The 22,869-nt window shown below is 38.9% G+C and overlaps 1 protein-coding gene across 4 annotated transcripts in view; it reads left to right on the top strand.

The window, feature by feature from the left end:
• The window catches only part of LOC134319402 (collagen alpha-1(XXIII) chain-like), a 39,875-nt gene that overhangs the window by 749 nt on the left and 16,257 nt on the right, over positions 1 to 22,869 (top strand). For 3 of the 4 annotated variants that reach the window (XM_063000562.1, XM_063000559.1, XM_063000563.1), the window contains exons 2-13: positions 845 to 871; positions 4,196 to 4,222; positions 4,746 to 4,772; positions 6,908 to 6,979; positions 8,430 to 8,546; positions 19,153 to 19,179; positions 19,311 to 19,337; positions 19,602 to 19,655; positions 20,162 to 20,224; positions 20,395 to 20,439; positions 21,592 to 21,669; positions 22,678 to 22,701. In XM_063000562.1, coding sequence (XP_062856632.1) covers positions 845 to 871; positions 4,196 to 4,222; positions 4,746 to 4,772; positions 6,908 to 6,979; positions 8,430 to 8,546; positions 19,153 to 19,179; positions 19,311 to 19,337; positions 19,602 to 19,655; positions 20,162 to 20,224; positions 20,395 to 20,439; positions 21,592 to 21,669; positions 22,678 to 22,701 — 588 coding nt within the window. The remainder of the gene's footprint in view (positions 1 to 844; positions 872 to 4,195; positions 4,223 to 4,745; positions 4,773 to 6,907; positions 6,980 to 8,429; positions 8,547 to 19,152; positions 19,180 to 19,310; positions 19,338 to 19,601; positions 19,656 to 20,161; positions 20,225 to 20,394; positions 20,440 to 21,591; positions 21,670 to 22,677; positions 22,702 to 22,869) is intronic. The other variant, XM_063000561.1, reaches the window with a different exon arrangement.

Genomic DNA, 22,869 nt, shown 5'->3' with positions numbered 1-22,869 from the left:
GTGATAAGGGCTGCGTGCAGGTCGGAGGAAGTGTGAGGAGCAATATACCCACCTCGACTGCAATCAGGGATCCCCCAGCAGCAGAAGACAAATTGACTACGCTAAATTGGGAGAAAATAGGAGAAAATGCATAAATAAAATAGAAAAAAAAAACATGGATTCAATCTGTATCGAAGGGTTTGAGCTTCAGCTCTGGTCACTCTCTGGGGACATTCTTTCTTTATTTTGCTAACTACTAACCCTAGTTAAAAGAACAAAAATTTGACTTGCATAGCGATGAAAAGCTTACTTAAGGAACAGGGTCACTGTGTTCCATGTTAGCAGACAAATGTTCTCTTTTTACAGTTTGGATTTGCCTTTCAAGCTTTATAAGGAGACCACTGTTCCATGTGCTTTGTACTATTAGACAGTTGTTTGTACAGATGACCATGGGACCTGAATCATTCGTCACAGTCTTGTAAATCCAAAGCCTGCCATTTGGGGACAGTGGTAGCCCAGTGGGTAGAGCTTTGGGCTATCAACTAAAAGGTTGAGAGTTTGAATCCCAGCTCTGCCATGTAGCCACTGTTGGGCCCTTGAGCAAGGCCCTTAACCCTTAACAGCTTCCAAACAAGCTGGGACATGCAATGAAAGAAGATGTATATATGACAAATAAAGGCATTCTATTCATGACATGTCATAAATGTCTATTTTAAGTGTATAGAAACCTTTGATCTTACCAGTATGCATTTTTAGTATAATCAGTCCAGTGATGATTACTCAATATAGAACATGACATAGTTTAACACATGCATTTTTTGTTGTTGTTTATCTGTTTCTGCATGATCCTGTTGTTCAACCAAAGGGTCTTCCTGGGCCAAAAGGAAGTCAGGTAATGTACACATTTGTCATCTTTCAATTTAGTGTTTAGATATGTAAATCACTGCATGCCAGAGGTTTCTGACCTTGTTGGAAACTGTGTATTAGAATGTGTCTCCACACCCATCTGGTAGCTGTTACCCCATGCTGCTTAAATGGCCGACTGTGGTTTATCCTCCTGTGAAGACGTCTGTCTCTAAAAAACATGTCTGTCATTCTCAGCTATTAATCAGCAAAGACATTATGGAGTGACACAGGCAACAAAGTCTGTTTCTCTATCCACACATTCATGAAAGAATGGAGTACACACTATAAAAACTCTATCTAAACCTCTGTGTAGCCACTTCCCTTGCTGTCAGTGCCAAGATAAATCCATAGCAATGTAATCACTTGCTTCTTCAAACACTATGAATCTCCTGCTTGTTGCCAAGATGTCAAGAAGTTTTAGTTCATATAGAATAAAGATCACTGACAATTGAGTTCAGCCATTAATCTCAACCAGGTGGAACACTGGATATAGTAGCTCACAGCATAGTCGCCTGACTGCAGGAACAGCTGATCATCTGTAGCTTCATATGGACTCATACTGATCCTCTAGATCTGTTCACACCATGAACTATTTACTCTAATCTGAGTTTAATCCAGGCTTCCATTTAAACTCCACACATTGGATCTGCACTTAAAATGGATTAAGGGTGATTTAAAATAAAGTAGTATTATACACCAATGAGGCATAACATTATTACCACCACCTTGTTTCTACACTCACTGTCCATGTTATCAGTTCCACCTACCATATAGAAGCACTTTGAAGTTCTACAATTACTGACTGTAGTCCATCCATTTCTCTACATACTTTTTTAGCCTGCTTTCACTCTGTTCTTCAATGGTCAGGACCCCCACAGGACCACCACAGAGCAGGTATTATTTGGGTGTTGGATCATTCTCAGCACTGCAGTGACACTGACATGGTGATGGTGTGTTAGTGTGTGTTGTGCTGGTATGAGTGGATCAGACACAGCAGTGCTGATGGAGTTTTTAAACACCTCACTGTCACTGCTGGACTGAGAATAGTCCACCAACCAAAAATATATCCAGCCAACAGCGCCGCGTGGGCAGCATCCTGTGACCACTGATGAAGGTCTAGAAGATGATCAGCTCAAACAGCAGCAATAGATGAGAGATCATCTCTGACTTTACATCTCCAAGGTGGACCAACTAGGTAGGAGTGTCCAATAGAGTGGACAGTGAGTGGACATGGTATTTAAAAACTCCAGCAGCGCAGCCGCTCAGGTGGCGCAGCGGTAAAAGACACGCGCTGCAACCAGAGCTGGATTTCGAAGGAGCGTCGTTTCGAATCCAGCTCTTCCTTCACGGTCGAGGCTGGGCGGCTATGGACAACGATTGGCCGGTTGTCCGGGTGGGGGGCGGGACTTGAGACCGTAGGGGATGCTCTCTCAGGAACGGGGCGGTTGCGCCCTCTGCTGGCTGGTTGGTGGCGCCTGTATGGAGACGGGAGGGGGTGTGGCGGAGTGTGTGATCCTCCATGCTCAGTACTCTGCCACGCTACACTCGTCAAGTGTGGGTGATAAGACGGTCGATTGGCTGTCCACGTTTCGGAGGAGGCGTGGAACGGCCTCGTCAGCCCCAATCAGGAGCAGGAATCCGCACTAATGAGAGGATGATAGATGGGATGAAATTGGACGTGCTAAATTAAAAAAATAAAAATAATAAAATAAAAAATAAAAAAAAACACTCCAGCAGCGCTGCTGTGTCCGATCCACTCATACCAGCACAACACACACTAACACACCACCACCATGTCAGTGTCACTGCAGTGCTGAGAATGATCCACCACCCAAATAATACCTGCTCTGTGGTGGTGCTGTGGGAGTCCTGACCATTGAAGAACACAGTGAGGCTAAAAAGGTATGTAGAGAAACAGATGGACTACAGTCAGTAATTGTAGAACTACAAAGTGCTTCTATATGGTAAGTGGAGCTGATGAAATGGACAGTGAATGTAGAAACAAGGAGGTGGTTTTAATGTTATGGCTGATCAGTGTATAAATGCACATATTTAAACAAAAGGTGCCACAAATTTGCAGTAGCCCCAAACAGGGTCTACTTAAATTTGTTTCTTATAAATGCTGTATTAGAATTTTTTATTGGTAAGTAATAAGAAGTGATCCTTTTCATAACTGATGGCATGGCAGGTGGGCATGATACCATAATCCATACGTTACATAGTTGTAAATCAGGTTTGAAGTGCAGTTCCATCCATCCATCCATTCTCTATCTACAGTAGGTGGCCAAAAGTTTGCTGACACCCCTCTCAAAAGTTGAATTCAGGTTTTTATTTATTTTTATTTTTTTATATTTTTCCCCTTTTTCTCCCCCTTTAGTGCATCCAATTGTTCAATTTGCATCATGCTTCCTCTCTGTCTATGCCGAACCCTGCCCTGACTGAGGAGATCGAAGCTAACCCATATCCCCTCCGAAACATGAGCAGCAGCCGGATGCATTTTTGCCACCCACACATTTATGAGTTTGGCGCCACCTAGCGTTGCATGCGGACTGACACACCCTAAGGGCACTCTTCCTCATCTCTTGTGCAGGCGCCTCTAATTAGCCGGCAGAGGTCGTAATCGTGAAGGTACCTTAGTGACATGCACAGAGAAATCAAGAAATCTAACAGGGCAGCTGTAGCCTAGTGGTTAAGGTACTGGTCCAGTAATCAAAAGGTTGCCACTTAAAGCCTTACCAATGCCAGGTTGTCACTGTTGGGTCCATGAGCAAGGCCCTTAACCCTCAATTGCTTAGACTGTATACTGTCACAACTGTGACACTACAAAATATTGTGAAAAGCAATTCAAGATAAGCGCTTGATATTCTGTTAAAACCACAAAGATATGGGAAAGGGGGTGTAGGTATGCTATGTCTATCAAGCTCATACTCAGGAGTCCACATACATTTGGCCATATAATGAAGCCACCTAGTAGCTATTACAACTAACATGTAAACATGCTTAGCAGCATCTAAGACTGTGGCAGTGATGATTGTAGTGGTTTTTGATCTCTGTTTTATCTGCATTTGTTAATGTGTGTAGTCAAACCAGCCCTATTTATATGAACATAGTTTAACACCATTATAGAATGTCGACTATAAAATTGAATGTCAAGGTAGCTGTATGTCTATTTTCTTTACTAAGCAGACTTTAGAAAAATCTAACTTTTACCTTCAGCTCTGTAGGAACATATTATATTTATATATATTTTTTGTAATGAATATTATTCAGGAAATTAGTTTATATCTAACATACCCATTGTTTTCCTCAGGGGCCAGCTGGACCAAAGGGAGATAAGGTAAATAATGATACAGTACACAGAACACACATACAAGACTACTCTGTTATCCTATCCTGACGTGCCAAAACTTAATAGTCTCTCATGTCACTTCTTTGCTCTTTTTGCTTCATGGACATCAAATGTTTTCCAAATTGTCTCAAAGCAGCCAACATGTTTACCACATACACTTACACACACACACACACACACACACACACATGCTTAAAATGTGATAAACAAGACCAGGCTTGGAATATTACCCTTGATCACAGGATCACCGGCAGGAGTCAAATGGATGCATTGAAGTTTGCCCTTAATCAGTGTTGCCACTGTTCCATTCACAAACTTCCTCCTCTTTAATCTCTGCAATTCATTGTCATTCTGGAATTCACTAGATACATTTAATGTTAATGTTAAATAATTCTAAAATTGCATGCAAGCAAAATAGTATGATAATATCTGCCAGTATTGTGTTGTATTGTGATTATATTTATGTATTTTTTTTAATTATATTTATAAGAGTTTTTTGTCTTTTGTCAAGGGTGATCAAGGAGAGATTGGGCCTAGGGTAAGTCTTCTGTGTGATGTGTTATTAAATGAATTACACACCACCTATTACTGGGTTTTGGCTATTTCATCCACCCTGTTCATAAATTAATCATACAGCCATGCAATCACTATACACAGTGGGAATTGTGCTTACTTTTGTTTATTGACTTTCGGTATGACACTGAAATGAGACGCAGTTTAGCTGCTAGACTACATACAGTGACATGGTTCCAGCTACTGGCTAAAGTTTGTCTGATATTTAAAAAATTACAGTGGCCATGCAGGCATCAGTTCTTGTTTTGGAATGTGCAGGAAGTTTATACAGTAGTGGGATTTCAGTGATTTCTGAAACTATTCTTTTTCTGTGCTGAATTTTTTGGGATGCATACAAATTACAATACAAAAGATACAAATTAAAGCATGTAAAAGTGGTCTTTGTGCCAATATCAGAAAGAAAACTTAATTTGCCAAATGTGAGCAAATAACCAATTTAGCAGTACAAAATGTGTTCATTGGCCTGGCTTTGGAGGCACGGTTGTCATGCAAAAGGTCAACACTTTGAGAAAACAAAATTTTAAAGATTTGACTGAAACTTGTTGTTAATCACATGACCTGAGAAAAAAGGTTTTGAGGTCAGAAGAAATAAATTGGCGGAGAAATGGTGGCTGTATTGGAACGGGTGTATTTTAGAAATTCTTTAATCCTACACTTATGCATAAACCAAAACACATGGCCAAGTCAAGCTAAATCAAGTCTGTGCCAAATCAACTAATGTGGTTTAACTCTACCAATTCTGCCAAGAAGAGTGATCAAAAATCCAAGTCATGCCAGAATTTTGTATAGCAATCTTAAGTGGCTGAGTGAGGTAAAGTGTTTAAGACATAACAGACATGTACGTATATTTTTGACTCAAAAGATTTTTTGTGAGACAAGGATATGTTCCAGTTATTTAGTCATGAACAAACATTAGTTACAGAGATCATTGAAATCCCACAATCATAACAGAAGTTTCCTTTATGCCAAGTTCACACTACACAAGTTTCGAGTTGTTCAGATCGCTGTACAGTTCACACTACACAGCTTGATCTCTTGTAATCAGGAGTCTTTTAAGTCGTTGTGGTTTTCACACTACATGACTGACTGGCGATGGGGGACACACACTACACGATCTATCACCATGAGAAATCTCAGACGAGTCTATTTGGCCTCCCAAACTAAGTTTTGTCATGACAACACTCGCAAGAAGTGACAAGGGGTTTAGTGATACCATGTTCAAAAATACACATCAACAAGAAGCGAGTGATCATAGTTGTTTAAGCGCTGATGTGTAGCATAAAAGCAAGTAGGAAAAATAAATAAATGTGTGCCGATGTATTCTGATATAAACTATATTATGCCCCTGTTCCACATATTTACTCTTCCCCAAGGGTTTCCCTTCTGTATTTTGTGTTCATAACAATCACAATCTGATCGCGACATCTTTCACACTACATGATTTTGAGTCGCCGACAGGTCCAGATATTTAGCATGCTCGATATTTTTCTTGAGTCTGTGAGCGATCGGCGAGCTGCTCGAATCGAGTCGTTCAACAGTTTACACGTAATGATTGAGAGCCGAATTTTAAGCCCTGAGCAAATGCCGAGTTGCCTCTGAACTGCCACATCTAGCGGTGACCAGTCAGGAAGTGAAAATCTGGGCAAAAATTGTGTAGTGTGAACTAGGCATTACATGTAATTTTTTTTCCAATTGTATCTATACTTTTAGTACATTTAAGTATACTGTGTCTCTAAAAGAAAGACTTAATTTCATATTATTTTCTGTGATGAGCATTGTGTTGGTCGTGTCTCTGCTTTAGGGTCAGGCTACACATGCAGGCCTGCACAGTAATCAGATTCCCATCAAGGTTTGTTCCTAGTCTGGCACCGTCCATTTATTCTTCTAGATCTCTTTCGAAAGGCTGTATGTTTTCTTTTCCTCTTTTCAGCTGAGCAAAAACCACTGCACTTAAATTTCCTCAGGCTCTCTGAACAAAAACTAGAGGCTTTTGCGGCGTCCAATAAAACACAGATTATAGGTTCTGCACTGATCTTCCTGTTGTTCTCTCCATTTCTTCCTCTTTTATTTCTGTTTGCTTGATTCATTCTGGCTGTTTAGATGGTCTTTCCTCGTTATGATCATGGCTACATCTCTGCAGACCAGCCCACTTTCCAGAGACGTATGCTAAAGGTAGCAAGGGTGAAAGGCATGTCTCTTACCGGTGCTGTTTATTTAATGCTAACTACTGTATGAGGTTTAACAAAGCATGTCTACTTACTCTGCGTTAACACTTTTAATGGCTGCACACTTTGTATGTTACCTTACCAACTGTGCAGCATTACAATGCATGGTTTTAATATGCCTCTATTTTAAACCTATTGTTTTAAACCCATTTTTCTTATTCAAGTTCAGTTACTATTTTTACTGTGTGGTCAGAAATTGCCGCAGCTGCACTAATGTGTGTAGACTGACAACAGTAAATGGAACATTTTAAATCTGTGGTGTAGTATTCTCAAATGACGTTGGTCAAAATGTGCTTATGTAAACAGTTTTTAACACTTTCTTAGTAAATGGAATTCCATTTTTTTTCTTTTTCTAATTTAGGAGAAGCCTGATTTTTAGCATGTCTTTGTGGATTTTTACTGTTTATGTCATTCCAAATCATTATAAAAAGGGTACTTTATCTTATTCCTCACTAAACAAAACTTGAAATATTAGATTTTTTTTAAAAAGAGAAAACATGCCCAGGTGGCGCAGCAGGCGCTAGCACACCAGCGCCGAGATTCTGAACTCATCGGTTTGAAACTCGGCATTGACACCGGTCGGCTGGGTGCCATCTAGCGGGCACAATTAGCAGTGCCTGCAGGGAGGGATGACCGGAATATGTGGGTGGGGTCTTCAAATGCAGTGTATGGACCCTGATTGGTGCCTGGATGGAAAAGGGTTCCGTTAAGGGCTGCGAGCGGGTTGGGGGAGGCGTGAGCAGCAATATACCCTCCTCAACTGCAAAAAATCTGGCAGCGGAAGATAAATTGACCACAGTTTGAATGACTTATGTCTGAATATGTCAAAATAAGTAAAACAAATAAATGAAAAACTAACAAAGCAATTAAATGTAACCCTCTATTTTTTACCGTGGCAATGAAGACATTGTCTTAGTGACACTGCCCAACCAAACATTAATTGGGCAGCATGGACAGCGCGGTGGCTCAGTGGGTAGCACTGTCACCTCACAGCAAGAAGGTCCTGTGTTCGATTCCCAGGTGCAGTGGTCCGGGTCCTTTCTATGTGGAGTTTGCATGTTCTTCCCGTGTCTGTGTGGGTTTCCTCTGGGAGCTCTGGTTTCCCCCCACAGTCCAAAGACATGCAAGTGAGGTAAATTGGAGATGAAAATAAAAATTGTCCATGACTGTGGTAGACATTAAAAAGACCTGAACTGATGAACCTTGTGTAACCAGGAATTACTTGTACTGTGTAAAACATAACGTTAAAATCCTAATAAATAAATAAATTGGCAGCACAGTGGCTTGGTGGCTAGCAGTGAGAAGGGTTTTATGTAATCTGGGTATTTCTATAAAAAAATTTTAATCTTTGACTTTACTGAAGTGTTTACCCACTGTTTTTATTCTTTTTTAAAAAGGGTGACCAAGGTCAGGCTGGTCCCCCAGGTCCACCTGGCCCACCTGGGCCCCCAGGTCCAAGAGGTCCTCCTGGGAATACAGGAAAGGATGGACCCCGAGGTCCCACTGGAGAACCAGTAAGACATATTGAGTTATTTGTTTCTTTGTTTTATATGTTTGTCATCAAAAGCAATCCTGGTTTATAGCAGGACTACATCCTGTATGAAACTTTCTCATAACTAAAACATGACCAGGTTATCATTATTTTACATTTACTTCTTTTAGCAATCACTCTTATTTAAAGTGCATTGCTAAAGTGCTTCAAGAGTGACAATTTTCCTACTTTAGCAGAGATAGACAGTCTTATAACAAAAATCCGCTGAAAGCCTGACAGAAGTACAAAAGTGATTTTACCAAAAATGGTTCAGTAAATGCAAGGTTAGTTTACATTCAAGTACTAAGAGTAAACTTGGCTCTTTAGTCCTCTTTAAAAGACTCAGCTGAAAGACTCAGCTGTTTGACCAGACAACAGTTTGTTTCACCTCATGGGTGCTGGTCCAGAAGAAAAGCCTTTATGGCTGTCTTTAAATGGTGCAAGGTACAAAAAGTACATCAGGAATGATCCATTGTTGGCTTTGTAGACAAGTATAATTTTATGAATCAAATGCTGGCAGCTATAGGACCTTGTAGGCAGGGAGAGAAAAGCAGTAGTGGGGTAAGATTAAGTGTTGTTTTGGGAACAGTGGTCCCTCATTGGTAGCAAGTCAGTATTCAGTGTATATTATGTATAATATTAATTCTTTTCGATTTGTAATATTGTTTGCAATAGGTACAAAGTGTATCTTAAACTTTGTCATGTGTGTTTCAAAGAAGTAATTCACTAGGGGCATATGCTTTACTATTCCTGGCTAGAACTCAGTCTGGCAAAAATCAGTTGTAAACACCTTGAAGGTATATGACGATTAGGTCAAAGTTTATATACATTGTCGCTGCTCCTGAAACGTGGCTGTTTAAGGGATTCAGAGGTTTATTGTGCCAAGGACATAAAACATGTCCCTATTCCCTCATGATCATGTAAAGGCTTTTACACATTATTACATAGTGAGCACTGATTGTTCTATTACATCCTTACCATCTATGATTCTCTAACTTGTTTTCTTATACCATTTATAATGTATTGAAGTAGAGACAAAGCCACAGTTTTTCTTTAGTAGGGCTTATTTCCAATAAAATAAGTAAAACAAATAAATAAAAAACTAACAGTAATTAAATTTAAGCCTCTATTTTTCAATGTTAGCATGGTTATTCCATGTGTTACTATGGCAATGATGCCATTGTCTTAGTGACATTGCCCAACCAAACTTTATTCTCATAAATTGGGTGGCACAATGACTTGGTGGGTAGCAATGAAAGGGGTTTTATGTTACTTGGTTATTTCTGTCAAAAAATGTAAAAAAAAAAGTCAGTGTCCTCCTTTTAAAAGAAAATCATAAATCAGAATACATTTTTAGGCCGCTCAGGTGGCGCAGCGGTAAAAACACACGCTGGAACCAGAGCTGGGATCTCCAATACATCGTATCCAGTCTCAGCTCTGCCTGCCAGCTGGGCTGAGCGGCCACATGAACAACGATTGGCCTGTTGTTCAGATAGGGGTGCGATTAAGCCAGATAGGGTCTTTCTCATAACTAATGCAATTACGACCTCTGCTGGCTGATTGATGGCGCCTGCACAGAGATGGGAAAAAAGTGCTGTCAGGGTGTGTCTCTCCGTACACAGTGCTGATCAGCATTGCACTCGTCAAAGTGTAGGTGACAAGATGCATACAGCTGCTGCCCACGTGTCGGAGGGGGTGTGGGTTAGCTTTTTTCTCCTCAATCAGAGCGGGGATCGGCATTGGTGGAGAGGAAGCATGATGCAATTGGGCAATTGGACGTGCTAAAAAGAGAGAAAAAGGGGAGAAAATGCATTAACAAAATATAAAAAAAAAAAAAAGAATACATTTTTATTCATACGTGTGGCAAAGGGCATAGAAACTAATTTAAATAAACTGCCTTTATCGTTATACCAATCAGTACTTTGTTAAATGCCCCTCATTTATCAAAATGTAAAAAACAACTACAGCCAGGATTTAGTAACTGCATGCCAACAAGGCTTATTTCCAATAAAAACATTGTCAACATCTATGACATGGTTTAACCCTCCTATTACCTTCAAATTTACTAACACCTTTTATGCTTGGGGTCAGTTTGACCCCAGCAATTTAAATCTCCAGAAAATGATTATAATTAAAATTGTTACCCAAGTTTATGTCAAAATATACTTTTTGTTTGTTCATTGACCACCTAAATAGCCTTTTAAAAAATAAACAAGTCTTCCCCCCACCCCACCCCCTTATACATCCAGAATACCTGTTGCGCGACTATGGAGAAATATGCAGATCACCATCAAATCTCATTGATTGACCTAAAATTGGAAGTAGAGATCTTTTTGGTGTTTTAATGGATTTATATGAGTGACATATTTTTGTTATATATAACATTTGGAATGAAAAACTATTTCTGTTGTATGGAATAGTAACCTGTTTGGGGTCAATTTGACACACACACAATTTCAAGAATTTAGAAGGATTTTATTTGTAAAACAGATCATCATTATGGGCATGTATTGTCTGAAAGGACAGAGCCCACAAAATGCGATTAGACATTCATCCACAGTTGGGGCCTGGATTGTAAAGAAAGGGTAATCGCTGAACCCACTTGTCCCATACATCCCATATTGCTGCAAGTTTGTCACGCTCTCGTCGGCCCTGCCTTGTTTCTCCGTCATCAAAGCGTATGACACGGGAGAAAACATGGAATGTGTTTAGAGACACGGTGGCTGGAAATATTGCCCTTCCAGTGTGCCCTTGACTTGTGCACTCCCGCCAAAATAAGCAACCCAATGTAGGCTTGCAAGTGGGCCACATCCAAGTCTTTCCAACTGTCCCCATACACGTGCCTCCCCTCTAACTTTGTCATCTCAAGTATATCCTTTTCAATTGATGGTGTCATGAAGAGCTCAAATGCTGATTTTATGTCTTGGACGTGACTGACAGCATATCTGGTGGGGTCTGGAAGCATTATGTTGACATTAGCAGCACTAAGTCTGCCTTGTTATTCCAGTGGGGAGACAGACCATAATAACTTTTCAGTTTTGGAAGGTAGTGTGTTTGCTGGTGGTTGAGAGACAAAAGAAGGGTCAACACTGAGGGTCTCATTCTTATCATAGGAGGATGCCTAATAATCCGGGTCCTCCTCAACATCATCCTCTGTCTCTATTCGCAGAAACCATATTTTCCTGTCCCCACAGCATGGGAAATATCAAAAATCTTGTGAGGATGATGTTTCCCCCTCCCCCAGGTTGTGTGAACTATCAGTGGTTCTCGCACTACTACAGTTATGGTTATGTGAGGTTAGGGCCTTAAAGTTTTTTGAAGATTATAAAATTGCATGTCATAGTGACCTCGATATCTTCCTAAGCAACCAAAACAAATGTGTGTAAAATGTTGATATTTTTTATATGTTTTATACAGCTAAAACAGACTGGGGTCAAATTGACCCCAAAGAACACCGATGCGTACAACATGTGTACAGGACATTGAAAACATAACATCGTGTTAATTTTATGTTCACCCAGTTGTCCCCATTAAATTAGGAAAAGTCATCAAATATGAAGCAAAAAAAAATGATGTCAATCATTTATTTAAAGACGTTAAACATCGAATGGGGTCAAATTGACCCCAAAGGTAATAGGAGGGTTAATACTCAAAAGAATAATAACAATACTTTGAGGGTTTTTAAAAAAGTTTCCGCACTTTTTAAACACTATTTACTAAGAATTTCAAAAACAGATGACATCACTTTTCTACATAGTCACCTTCCGATGCATTTTTCTCAGCGTCGTACTTTTTAATGCCATCAGCAAAAAATTTTTTTGGTTAAGCGCGTAGTCACTGATGCACCACTGCTTTTACATCATCATTACATAAAAATCTTCTTTCCCTTAAAGCTTCTTTGAGCGGTCCAAAAAGGTGGAAATCAGATGGCGCTAAATCCGGACTATAAGGTCTCTCTCAGTCTCTCAGACACGACCAATTACTACTCCTCCCGCCCTCACCCTCGTAGTTTATAAATACTACTTTTACAAACACATTCAGACAAAACTAAAATTACACAGAACATATTAAACCATTGACCATATTTATACTAGGTAAAAAATACACTATGTGACTAAATGTATGTGGAAATGTTTCTGAATTATTGACTTCAGGTGTTTCAGCTACACCCATTGCTAACAGGTATATAAAATCAATTACATAAAATAAATGATATTACTCCAGCTTGTTTCAACATGATAGTGGCTCTGTGCAAAGTAAAGCAAAATCTATTAAGACATTATTTGAAGAGCTGGATGTGAGGTAGCTTAATGGCTTGCACAGAGCCTTGATCTCAACCCCATTAAACACCTTTGGGATGAACTCATACTCTAATTGCAAACCAGACCTTCTCGTCTAACATCAGCGTCCGGCCTCACAATTGCTCTTTTGACTAAATAGGCTCAAATTTCAACAGTAACACTAAATTGTTTCGTCATAAATAAACAGGATTTCTGCCAGCTCTTTTCCCATGAGCTTTTCCAAGTACCAAAAAACCCAACAACTTCAAACACTGACAATAAATGCTATAGCTACTGTCATAGTACAACAAATGCAATGACAGGACTTGTCAGGATTCAGATGTTCTTAAATATGGGTGTCAGATGTGTGTGACCTTTTTATCCCAAACAAATAAATACATTTAAATATGTGTTTTCTGGTCAGGGTCACAGTGACACCTTGACCCAAGGAAAAGAGCCATTCCATCCAAAACAACACACACACACACACACACACACACACATTTCCTCACAACAAGGGACAAATTATCTGCATGTGCCGCTCAGGTGGCGCAGTGGTAAAAAACGCTAGCACACCAGAGCTGGGGTTTTGAATACATTGTATCAAATCTCAGCTCTGCCATGAGGAATAATGCATTGATCAGGGTGTGGCTCTCCGTGCACAAGGCTGATCGCCTCGTGCAGGTAAAAAGATGTAGTCCGCTACTGCACACGTGTCGGAGGGGGCATGTGTCAGTTCGATCTCCTCAATCGGGGCAGGGGTCAGCACCAGCAGAGAGGAAGCATCAAGCAATTGTTTAAAAATTGGACGTGCTAAAGTACTGTACCTGGAGGATACTCACAAAGACCTTAAGAATCAAACCCAGATGTTCAGGATCTGTGTTGCTGTGTCCACCCACTTTACCCTCTGTGTCACTGTCACCCCTGAATTTAAACATTATAGCAGTCATTACAAAGATAGATTTAAAGTTTGTCCCCACCTTGTCCATCCCTATTCATACAGCCCTGCTAGGCGGTGGTAACACTAAAAGGGAACAAACGTAGGTTAAGGAATAACAATGCAGCCTCAAATATGTAGTCTATGCCAAATGTACAGGAATTTGGTTTACCAAACTAAATGAAAATAGACTTTTGTGGATTTGGGGTAGGTTTTTCAGCTACTACTGCAAATTCTAAAACAAATACGCTACCTAAGAACAGTGAAGGTTTTTTCAGGTCTCTAAACTCTACAATGTGGATTTTGCGAGTTTAGATACAGTTAGAACACGGCTATTTATAGCACTACCTGGCAATAATGCAAGTTGGATATAGTTCTGTTGCTCTAAATCTCTGTTAATCTAAAGCTCTGTTAATCGAAATATCATGAAATGGTTGTACTATTACAAATACAACCATGAAATTGTGTGCTTAAAAACAAAGCTCGTAAGTCACTGTCATAAAGTCATAATTTAATTATTTCATTTTATAGTGCATTTGCAGAGGGGCTTACTGTTCACCACCTAGAATTATATAAATATGATACACAGATCAGCCATAACATTAAAACCACCTCCTTGTTTCTACACTCACTGTCCATTTTATCAGCTCCACTTACCATATAGAAGCACTTTGTAGTTCCACAATTACTGACTGTAGTCCATCTGTTTCTCTGCATGCTTTGTTAGCCCCCTTTCATGCTGTTCTTCAATGGTCAGGACCCTCCCAGGACCACCACAGAGTAGGTATTATTTGGGTGGTGGGTCATTCTCAGCACTGCAGTGACACTGACATGGTGGTGGTGTGTTAGTGTGTGTTGTGCTGGTATGAGTGGATAAGACACAGCAGCGCTCAGCACTCAGCTCACTGTCACTGCCAGACTGAGAATAGTCCACCAACCAAAAATATATCCAGCCAACTGCGCCCCGTGGGCAGCGTCTTGTGACTAATGATGAAGGTCTAGAAGATGACCAACTCAAACAGCAGCAATAGATGAGCGATCGTCTCTGACTTTACATCTACAGGGTGGACCAACTAGGTAGGAGTGTCTAATAGAGTGGACAGTCCAGCAGCGTGTCTGTGTCTGATCCACTCATACCAGCACAACACACACTAACACACCACCACCATGTCCGTGTCACTGCAGTGCTATGAATGATCCACCACCCAAATAATACCTACTCTGTGGTGGTCCTGTGGGGGTCCTGACCATTGACGAACAGGGTGAAAGCAGGTAAAAAAAAGTATGCAAAGAAAAAGATGGACTACAGTCAGTAATTGTAGAACTACAAAGTGCTTCTATATGGTAAGTGGAGCTGATAAAATGGACAGTGAGTGTAGAAACAAGGAGGTGGTTTTAATGTTATGGCTGATCGGTGTATATCACAGTTATAATACATTATAATACACTGATTACCTTTGATGTTCTATAAATATGCTTGTACTTTGTCATATGATTCCAAAAAATGTGAGCATTGCATTTGATGAACACGTGTCTCCTATATTCATATTCTGTGTATAAGAAGAAAAAAAGAATTTACTGCAGTTTTTAACAGTGTATGTTCAGAAATTGTTAAAAATGGATAAAATATGAAAAGAGAAACCACGTCTTTGCTGTTACTCCATCTTGAGTGCAGATGTTTTAGAAATAGTAAAGAAGACTGCCTTGTTCCCCCGGTTGAGAGTCGTGATCTTTTACAAAGATTATTTTTTTGCAAAAGTTGGCCATAAACTGTAACCAAGCATGTGCTATGTTGACAGTTTACTGCCAAAGGAGTTATTACATAAGCACAACAGCTCAAACTTTAGTAGACCAGCCAAGTCTTCAAAATAAATGTTTTAGGAACATATTTTCCTTTTGATTTACTTGCTGATTCAGTTATTTAATGCTGGCAGCCTTTTTCACTGGTGACAGCCCAGTACAATGGACAACCTATTGTTCATAGTTTAATTACTGTAGCTGCCAATACCTCAAGCAAAAACAGCAGAGAAAAATCAGCAGAGAAATTTCTTCTGATGCTGAATTGTAGTCTGCTTTAATTAAACAGTTTATGCATAGCAAATAATATTTACAGTGCTATGCAAAAGTGTGGGCAGCCCTGGCCAAATTGCATATTTTTTAAACAATTTTGAAAAGACAAAAGGAATCTTTTAAATACAGATGTTAGCCACACTCACTTTGGCAGATTATTCTCTAATGTGTTTTGTAACCAGCTATGTGTTTTTGATTATTGTTTTGCTCGAAAAAAGTGCCTGGTTCTAGCTTATTAGCATTAGTTTCTTGATTGACTTGTCCCATTTGCACCCAGAATTTGCTGTTATTTAGAGCAGTGGTCCCCAACCACTGGGCCGTGGAAAGAAGAAATAAATAATCAGAGATGCCGCTCAGGTGGCGCAGCGGTAAAAACACACGCTGTTCACCAGAGCTGAGATCTCGAATACATCGTATCAAATCTCCGCCTGCCGGCAGAGGATAAGCGGCCACATGAACAAAAATTGGCCTGTTGTTCGGATAGGGGCGGGTTTAGCTGGATGGGGACTCTCTCTCAGACTAGTGCGATTACGACCTCTGCTGGCTGGTTGGTGGCGCCTGCACGGAGATGGGAAAGGAGTGCGGTAGAGGGTGTGGCTCTCCGTACACAGCGCTGTACTGCACTGCACTCGTCAAGTGTAGGCGATAAGATGTTTGATTGCTGTGCACGTGTCGGAGGGGGCGTGGAGCAGCCTCGTCCTCCCCAATCAGGAGCAGGGACCAGCATTAGTGAGAGGATGATATAAATTTTTTTTTTAATTTGAGATCGACACAAGAGCAATTAAATTTTCAATGCTCTTCGGGTATTATTGTCCCCAGTCACCACTAGGTGAGAGCAGTGTCGCGTTGCAGTGAAAAAAGCTCAGGATTTACAGTGATTTTTTTATTCTATAGTTATTCGATTTTAAATCCCCCTATCCCCGCCGGTCTGTAAAAAATCTATCTTATATGAAACCGGTCTGTGGTGCAAAAAAGGTTGGGGACCGCTGATTTAGAGCAATCCTGTGCCTATTGGTTCCATACAAAATGCCTGGCTTCTCTAGATGTTGTTTTGGAATATAAACACAGATTTCAATGTATGATACATATTATTATATTAATCTGTTTTTGATACAGAATATGATGTGTGGCTGGATCAGACAGGCTGAATAAACTGACAGCACTGCATTAATGGTGCTGTGCTAAACTGTATATGCAACATATGTACATTTGCTCTAACTGAGCAAACTATTCTAACAAAATTTTATTTTATCACTTGCAGTGGATCCATACAGCTGGCAAGCCAATAATCCATGATGTAAACAGAAGTCCACAAACATTCATTTCATTTTCATAAAGCACTTCAGGTCAGGGTTGCGGCAGATCTGGTTCCTCCAGGAAACCCAAGCCAGGATTACCCTGGACAAATTGCCAATCCTTTGCAGGACTCTGGACATCTCCCCTTCCTCAGACATAGCTAATCATGTCTGTATAGATGCCTGGCCTGCTCATAAAGTTTTGCTTATCCATCTTAAAAGAGCATATTTTGGTAACATGGTCAATGTTAGCCTTTTAAAGAATGAATTAGTGTAACAACTGAGAAAAATAAAAGAACACATCATAAAATATCTGAGAGAAGAAGGGCAGGGAGGAATTGTGTTTCTTACAGTTCTTGTGGAATTCAACTTGAACAATATGCAATTATATGCTTTGTATAAAATTGTAATTTAATACAGGGTGTCATAACACGCCCGCCAAAAGTATCGACTAAACACATTTATGGTTTTATAGGGTTTTCAGTAACTTTTAACACTATTATTATTATAAGTTATATTAACAATTTAAATAACATAAAAAAAACAGTTTTGTCTGCCTGCAAAATGCATAATATGAAAACACTTTAGTGGTTTTACATGACTGGGTACGTTTAAAGATCTCATGCATTACAGAAAGGTTACCCAGGGGCAAAATCTTGAATTATACATTATATCGTGCAATGCTGACCCCATGTGGATGAATACAAAATCACACTTTATAATTGTGAAAATCCTAATTTAGAAGTTTACATGTTATTTTCACAGCATAAAACCTTAAGCAATTACAAGCACCCTTAAATAAGTAGACAGAGTGAGAGTACAAACGTCATAAAATGGTGAATCGACATTTTCGAGAATTAATAGGATTCTGAGCACATGAAACAAATGTTTATGTGACAGAACAGATGCACAGACACAGCACAGTACAGAACCCTGTACTGTTTAATTTAATTTTCAATCTAGCATGACATTGTGAGTAAAATACAATGTGGGGATTAGTAAGCTGTGAAATGACAATACCAGGTTTGCATTCTAGACAGCAATCTGACGTTTACTAATAGAATAGATAGAAGATAGACAGATAGAATGCCTTTATTTATCATATATACATATACATGTGTACAGTACAATCAAATTTTTTCTTCACATATCCCAGCTTGTTTTTTTTGGAAGCTGGTGTCAGAGTGCAGGGTCAGCATGAGATTCAAACTGTCAACCTTTCAGTTGATAGCCCAAAGCTCTACCTACTTTGCTACCACAGTCCCATTAATAGTAATAGCATTATTAATAAAATAAATATGTATTAATAGTAATCCTGGAATCGCTTGTAGTGGCTTCATATCTTTTTAAAAAGATTTTTAATTAATTAATGCGTTAGGCCAGCTAATCAGTCCACTGGCGAGTTACAACCCAAACGCTTACTTGGGTAACTATTGTGAGGACAAAAGCCAACCCATGAAGTTCAAGGACCTTTCTGTGGATCTATATGGTTAAATTATGGGAAGGCAAAAAAACAGGGCAAGGGTACTTTAACCATCCTAGAGTCAGGTTTTTGGCCAGGGAGGTAAGAAAAACCCAACAATCACTCTAAAAGAGCTCCAAAAGTCCTGCGCAGAGATTGCTGAACCTTTCAAACAGACAAGGTAATGACAGTCTACTTGGAGTTTGTTAAATGGCATAAAATGGAGAAAAAAAGATTCTCTGGTTTGATAAGATTAAAAAAAATAGATTTTTTTGTGTGGAAGAGCGATCACAAAAAAACAAAAACAAAACAACCAGGCACTACAAATCACGTGACTAATACTATTTTTATTATGAAACACAGTGGTGTCAAGATCATGCTATAGGGGTGCTTCTCAGCAGCAGGGACATACAGAATAATATGAATTTAAGGATTGATGAATGCAGCCGAATACAAAAACATTAAGAAGAGTTTGCATAAATACACGACAAATACAGCTGATGTTATTCTACTTTAATTTTTAAACTCTCTTTTTGTGTTTTTAGGGTGCACCTGGGCAAGAAGGCATTGAGGTCTGTACTTTTTTTTGTGTGTGTGTTTTTGTAATACCTGCACTGTTATCTTTTATGATTCATAAACATAATATGTATGTAGTATATATAATATAATATACATATTATATACATCTTACTCCCTTACACAGGGACCTAGAGGTTTACCAGGGGATCCGGTAAGACAAATTCTGCTGTACCTACAATTATTTCTTTAGCTGAATACTTTATATAAGACTTCATTAAACTTGTATCATAATTTTTCTCTCTTAGACATTCTTCAGAACAGAATGAACCTTATTTATGTGTAATACACTAATTTGGCAGCATGAACTCTCATGCAGTTTGTTAATTGTAGATTTCTGATTAGAAAAAGACTTCTGTTTAAAGTTGTTGTATAATTTTTGACATGTATATGTGTCTTTTGGTTCTTGATCATTTAGGGTGAAGATGGTCAAGCAGGTCATCCAGGCCCACCTGGACCTCTTGGTTCAAAGGTTAGAGGTTTCAACGCTTAACACACCCTCGACAAGATGCCAATCTATCGCAGACATAGAAACAGACAATCATGTCTGTATGTAGACACTAGACCAGTCAATAGCACTGCTGGGGATTTAAACCCTGGATACCACTAGTAATGAGTTAGCATAATTTACTGCTGCACCACCTGAGTGTCTACTAATAATTAAATCCAGGTTTCCCTCCCAAATTAACAACAGTATTGTGCCAAAGTTAATTAATAATGTTTCTTTACAAGTATACCTAATTTGAAGAAGTACACTTACAAAAAAGCATGCTCAGGTTGTGCTCTTTATGATGAAGCAACAGTGATAAATACTTGCATCTTAAAGGTTTTAGTGAAATGAAGTAGAACCTGGTATGTACAGTAGATATGCTAGATTCACAAGCTCAGTCTTCCTATGCTGTTTTACAGCCAAATCATGTTTAGTTTTAAAATACCTATTTTGTGTGCCTCTTGTTTTTTTTCCGTTTTTTCTCCTAGGGACAAGCAGGTGATCCAGGACTAAAGGGTGACAGAGGCATGGATGGCCTTCCTGGTCTTAAAGTAAGACCATATCTTAGACTGTGTGACATTTTAATATTGGCATAGAGTAGAAGATCAATTAACAGTAATCTACATTTTATTACAATAACATAGAATTACAAATTACAAAGCAAGTGTGTCATATCCCTGGAAAATTGTTTTAATTAAAGAACACTTGTTTCTTGTTTAAGGGAGATAAAGGAGAAATTGGAGAAAGAGGACCTCAGGGAGAAATGGTGAGTAAAGAAAAGTTCAAGAATAGCTAAACATGTCTGGAATAAATAACTTATTACACCTTTTCAAAAAAGGGTAAATAAATAGCATGTACACTACTAGCAGTGCAGTGCGCTACTTCAAAACAGAACAGTTTCGAAGTACAATGTACTTCTAATATTTACCTTCTTAATGCAGGACACCCTCTGTGTAGATAAACATGGAGTCTCCATCCTACAATAATGTACACATACACCTATTTAATAACAAATAAATGAACAAATACTGTTATACTGTTACACACTCAATCCTCCAAATAAAACTGCTTAAAGTCACACCACCAACAACAGTGAGTACTGTATTTTACAGCTAGCCTCAGCACTGAAATGTCTAAGATTTGTAGCCGGAGTAAGTATCTGGTAATAAAACAAATGCCTAATTGGCACTGTAAGCTAGAAAGTGCAATATGAAGGGTAATGTCATGAAATCTTTAAGGATGTTTTTATATTTTGGACATACAGATTGTCAAATAATGAAGTTTGGTTGATTCTGTGTTGAATTAGATGTTTTTCTGTGCTCATCATAATTAACCACATTATTTACACACTAAAATAGACAAACTTGCTGGATATTAAATTTTAGTTTCCTATAGACAGGTTTATCAGTCATGTAAGTATTGGACTGCTAGCCTGTTCTAGCACAGAATGTAAAATTTTACAGGATGTGGAAAAACTAATCTGTAGCTGTATGCTGCCATCTAGTTACAGATGTCTGGGGTAAACTAGCTATGGATATGATAAAGAAAGCTGTGTTATTTTATTATTGATCAAATAGAAAAGATAAATAATGAGTACACATTTTTGAACAACATTTTTTCAGTACTAGTAATTGCTGTAGATTTATTGTAGTTTGTAACAGAACTAGCTTTATTCTATGGCTAAAAGTATACGCACATCTGACCTTAAGCTTGCTAGATTCAAAATTCATGGCATTTATATGGAATTACCTGTGTAGAAATCAAAAGAGTATTTACGAGGACAGGCACTGCTGTTGTATGAGAGGGCCTGGCTTGTAATCGACATTTCAGTTCTTTCCAAAGGTGTTTAATGGGGTTAAGTTTAGAGTCGTGTATTGTCATGTACTTAAATGTGCTGTTTTGTGAATTTTATATTCAGGGTCTTCCTGGGGAGAAAGGTGCACCTGGCTCAAGTGACACAATCACCTTCAATGACAAACTTATAGATGCTTTTCGGGTAAGATATTATAGAGAAAAAATACTTTTACTAGATATTGATAATAAAGATATTTTATCGAGGAGTAGTCTATCCATTTACCTTCACAAGAGCTTTAATCTCTTTTAAAATAAACCTCAGAAAAGTTGTTGAAGAAGGTGATCTATTATTAGTCTGAGATCCAGGACTTTCCATAGGCCTAATGATGTTCAAATCTGGAGACCGGGAAGGCCATACAAAGAGCTTGATTTCATCCCACTGTTCATCAAACAGTTTAATTTAGGATTTACAGATTTTTCAGACCATATTGTTCTGTACATATGTTTAGATGATATTACTTATTAGGTATTTTTTGGCCGAGGTCCTGGAATGGACACCAATTCACCTATCGTCAGCCATCATCCCAGACATAAACTAATCATGTTTTTATGTAGATGCTTGACCATCTGATAGCATTGCTGGGGATTTGAAACTTTGATCCCAGCAGTAGAGGGCTAATGTATTTTACCGCTGTGCTACCCAAAACTGTATTTAATTAAGGATTTTTAAAGTGGAGTCAATCACTGTCAGTAAGCTTTGGCTGGCAGCCACCTTTATTATTGCATGTTATTAAGTTTAATATACACTACTGTGGCTTTTAACATAGGGCACAGGATGTTGGAGTTGGGTAAAACTTGCTCATTGATGTCCAAGCTTGTTCTTTACTCTTTTTTTGAGAACTTTGTTGCCACGGGTGATCTCTGAGCATCTTGCCATATTTTCCATTTACCTATGTTGGTGGATTTTCAGCCACAGTGTTGTTCCACCTTGGTTAAGCATCCTACAAATTAGGTTCACTTTTAATTCTCGCAGATGTGGGAGTACACCTGATGTGGCCCGACCGGTCCCATTACATTGTACAGTATATTGGTTAGGGGAAATCATAGTCTTAAACATTGTTAAATAGAAGCAGTCAAAAAGTAAAATATTTCTGAGTAATCGGGTCACCATGAAGTTTTAATGTGAAATACATTGCTGTTTTCCTGACAGGCAATCCACACCATCAGTGTCTCGGTAATCAGAATGAAAGCATGGGGTGACAAATGCCATTCTCCTAAAGCTTTTTTCAACTGCTTCTAACATGTGAAATGTGTGTTTTAACATTGGTCTGAAGTAGCTCAGTGGTTAAAGGTTATGTACTAGAGATTGGCAGTTCATATCCCATGTATGCATGTTTGCCAT

This window comes from Trichomycterus rosablanca, chromosome 8, assembly GCF_030014385.1.
Source record: "Trichomycterus rosablanca isolate fTriRos1 chromosome 8, fTriRos1.hap1, whole genome shotgun sequence".
Classification (NCBI taxonomy): domain Eukaryota; kingdom Metazoa; phylum Chordata; class Actinopteri; order Siluriformes; family Trichomycteridae; genus Trichomycterus; species Trichomycterus rosablanca.
This window is presented reverse-complemented; position numbering and strand designations above follow the sequence as displayed.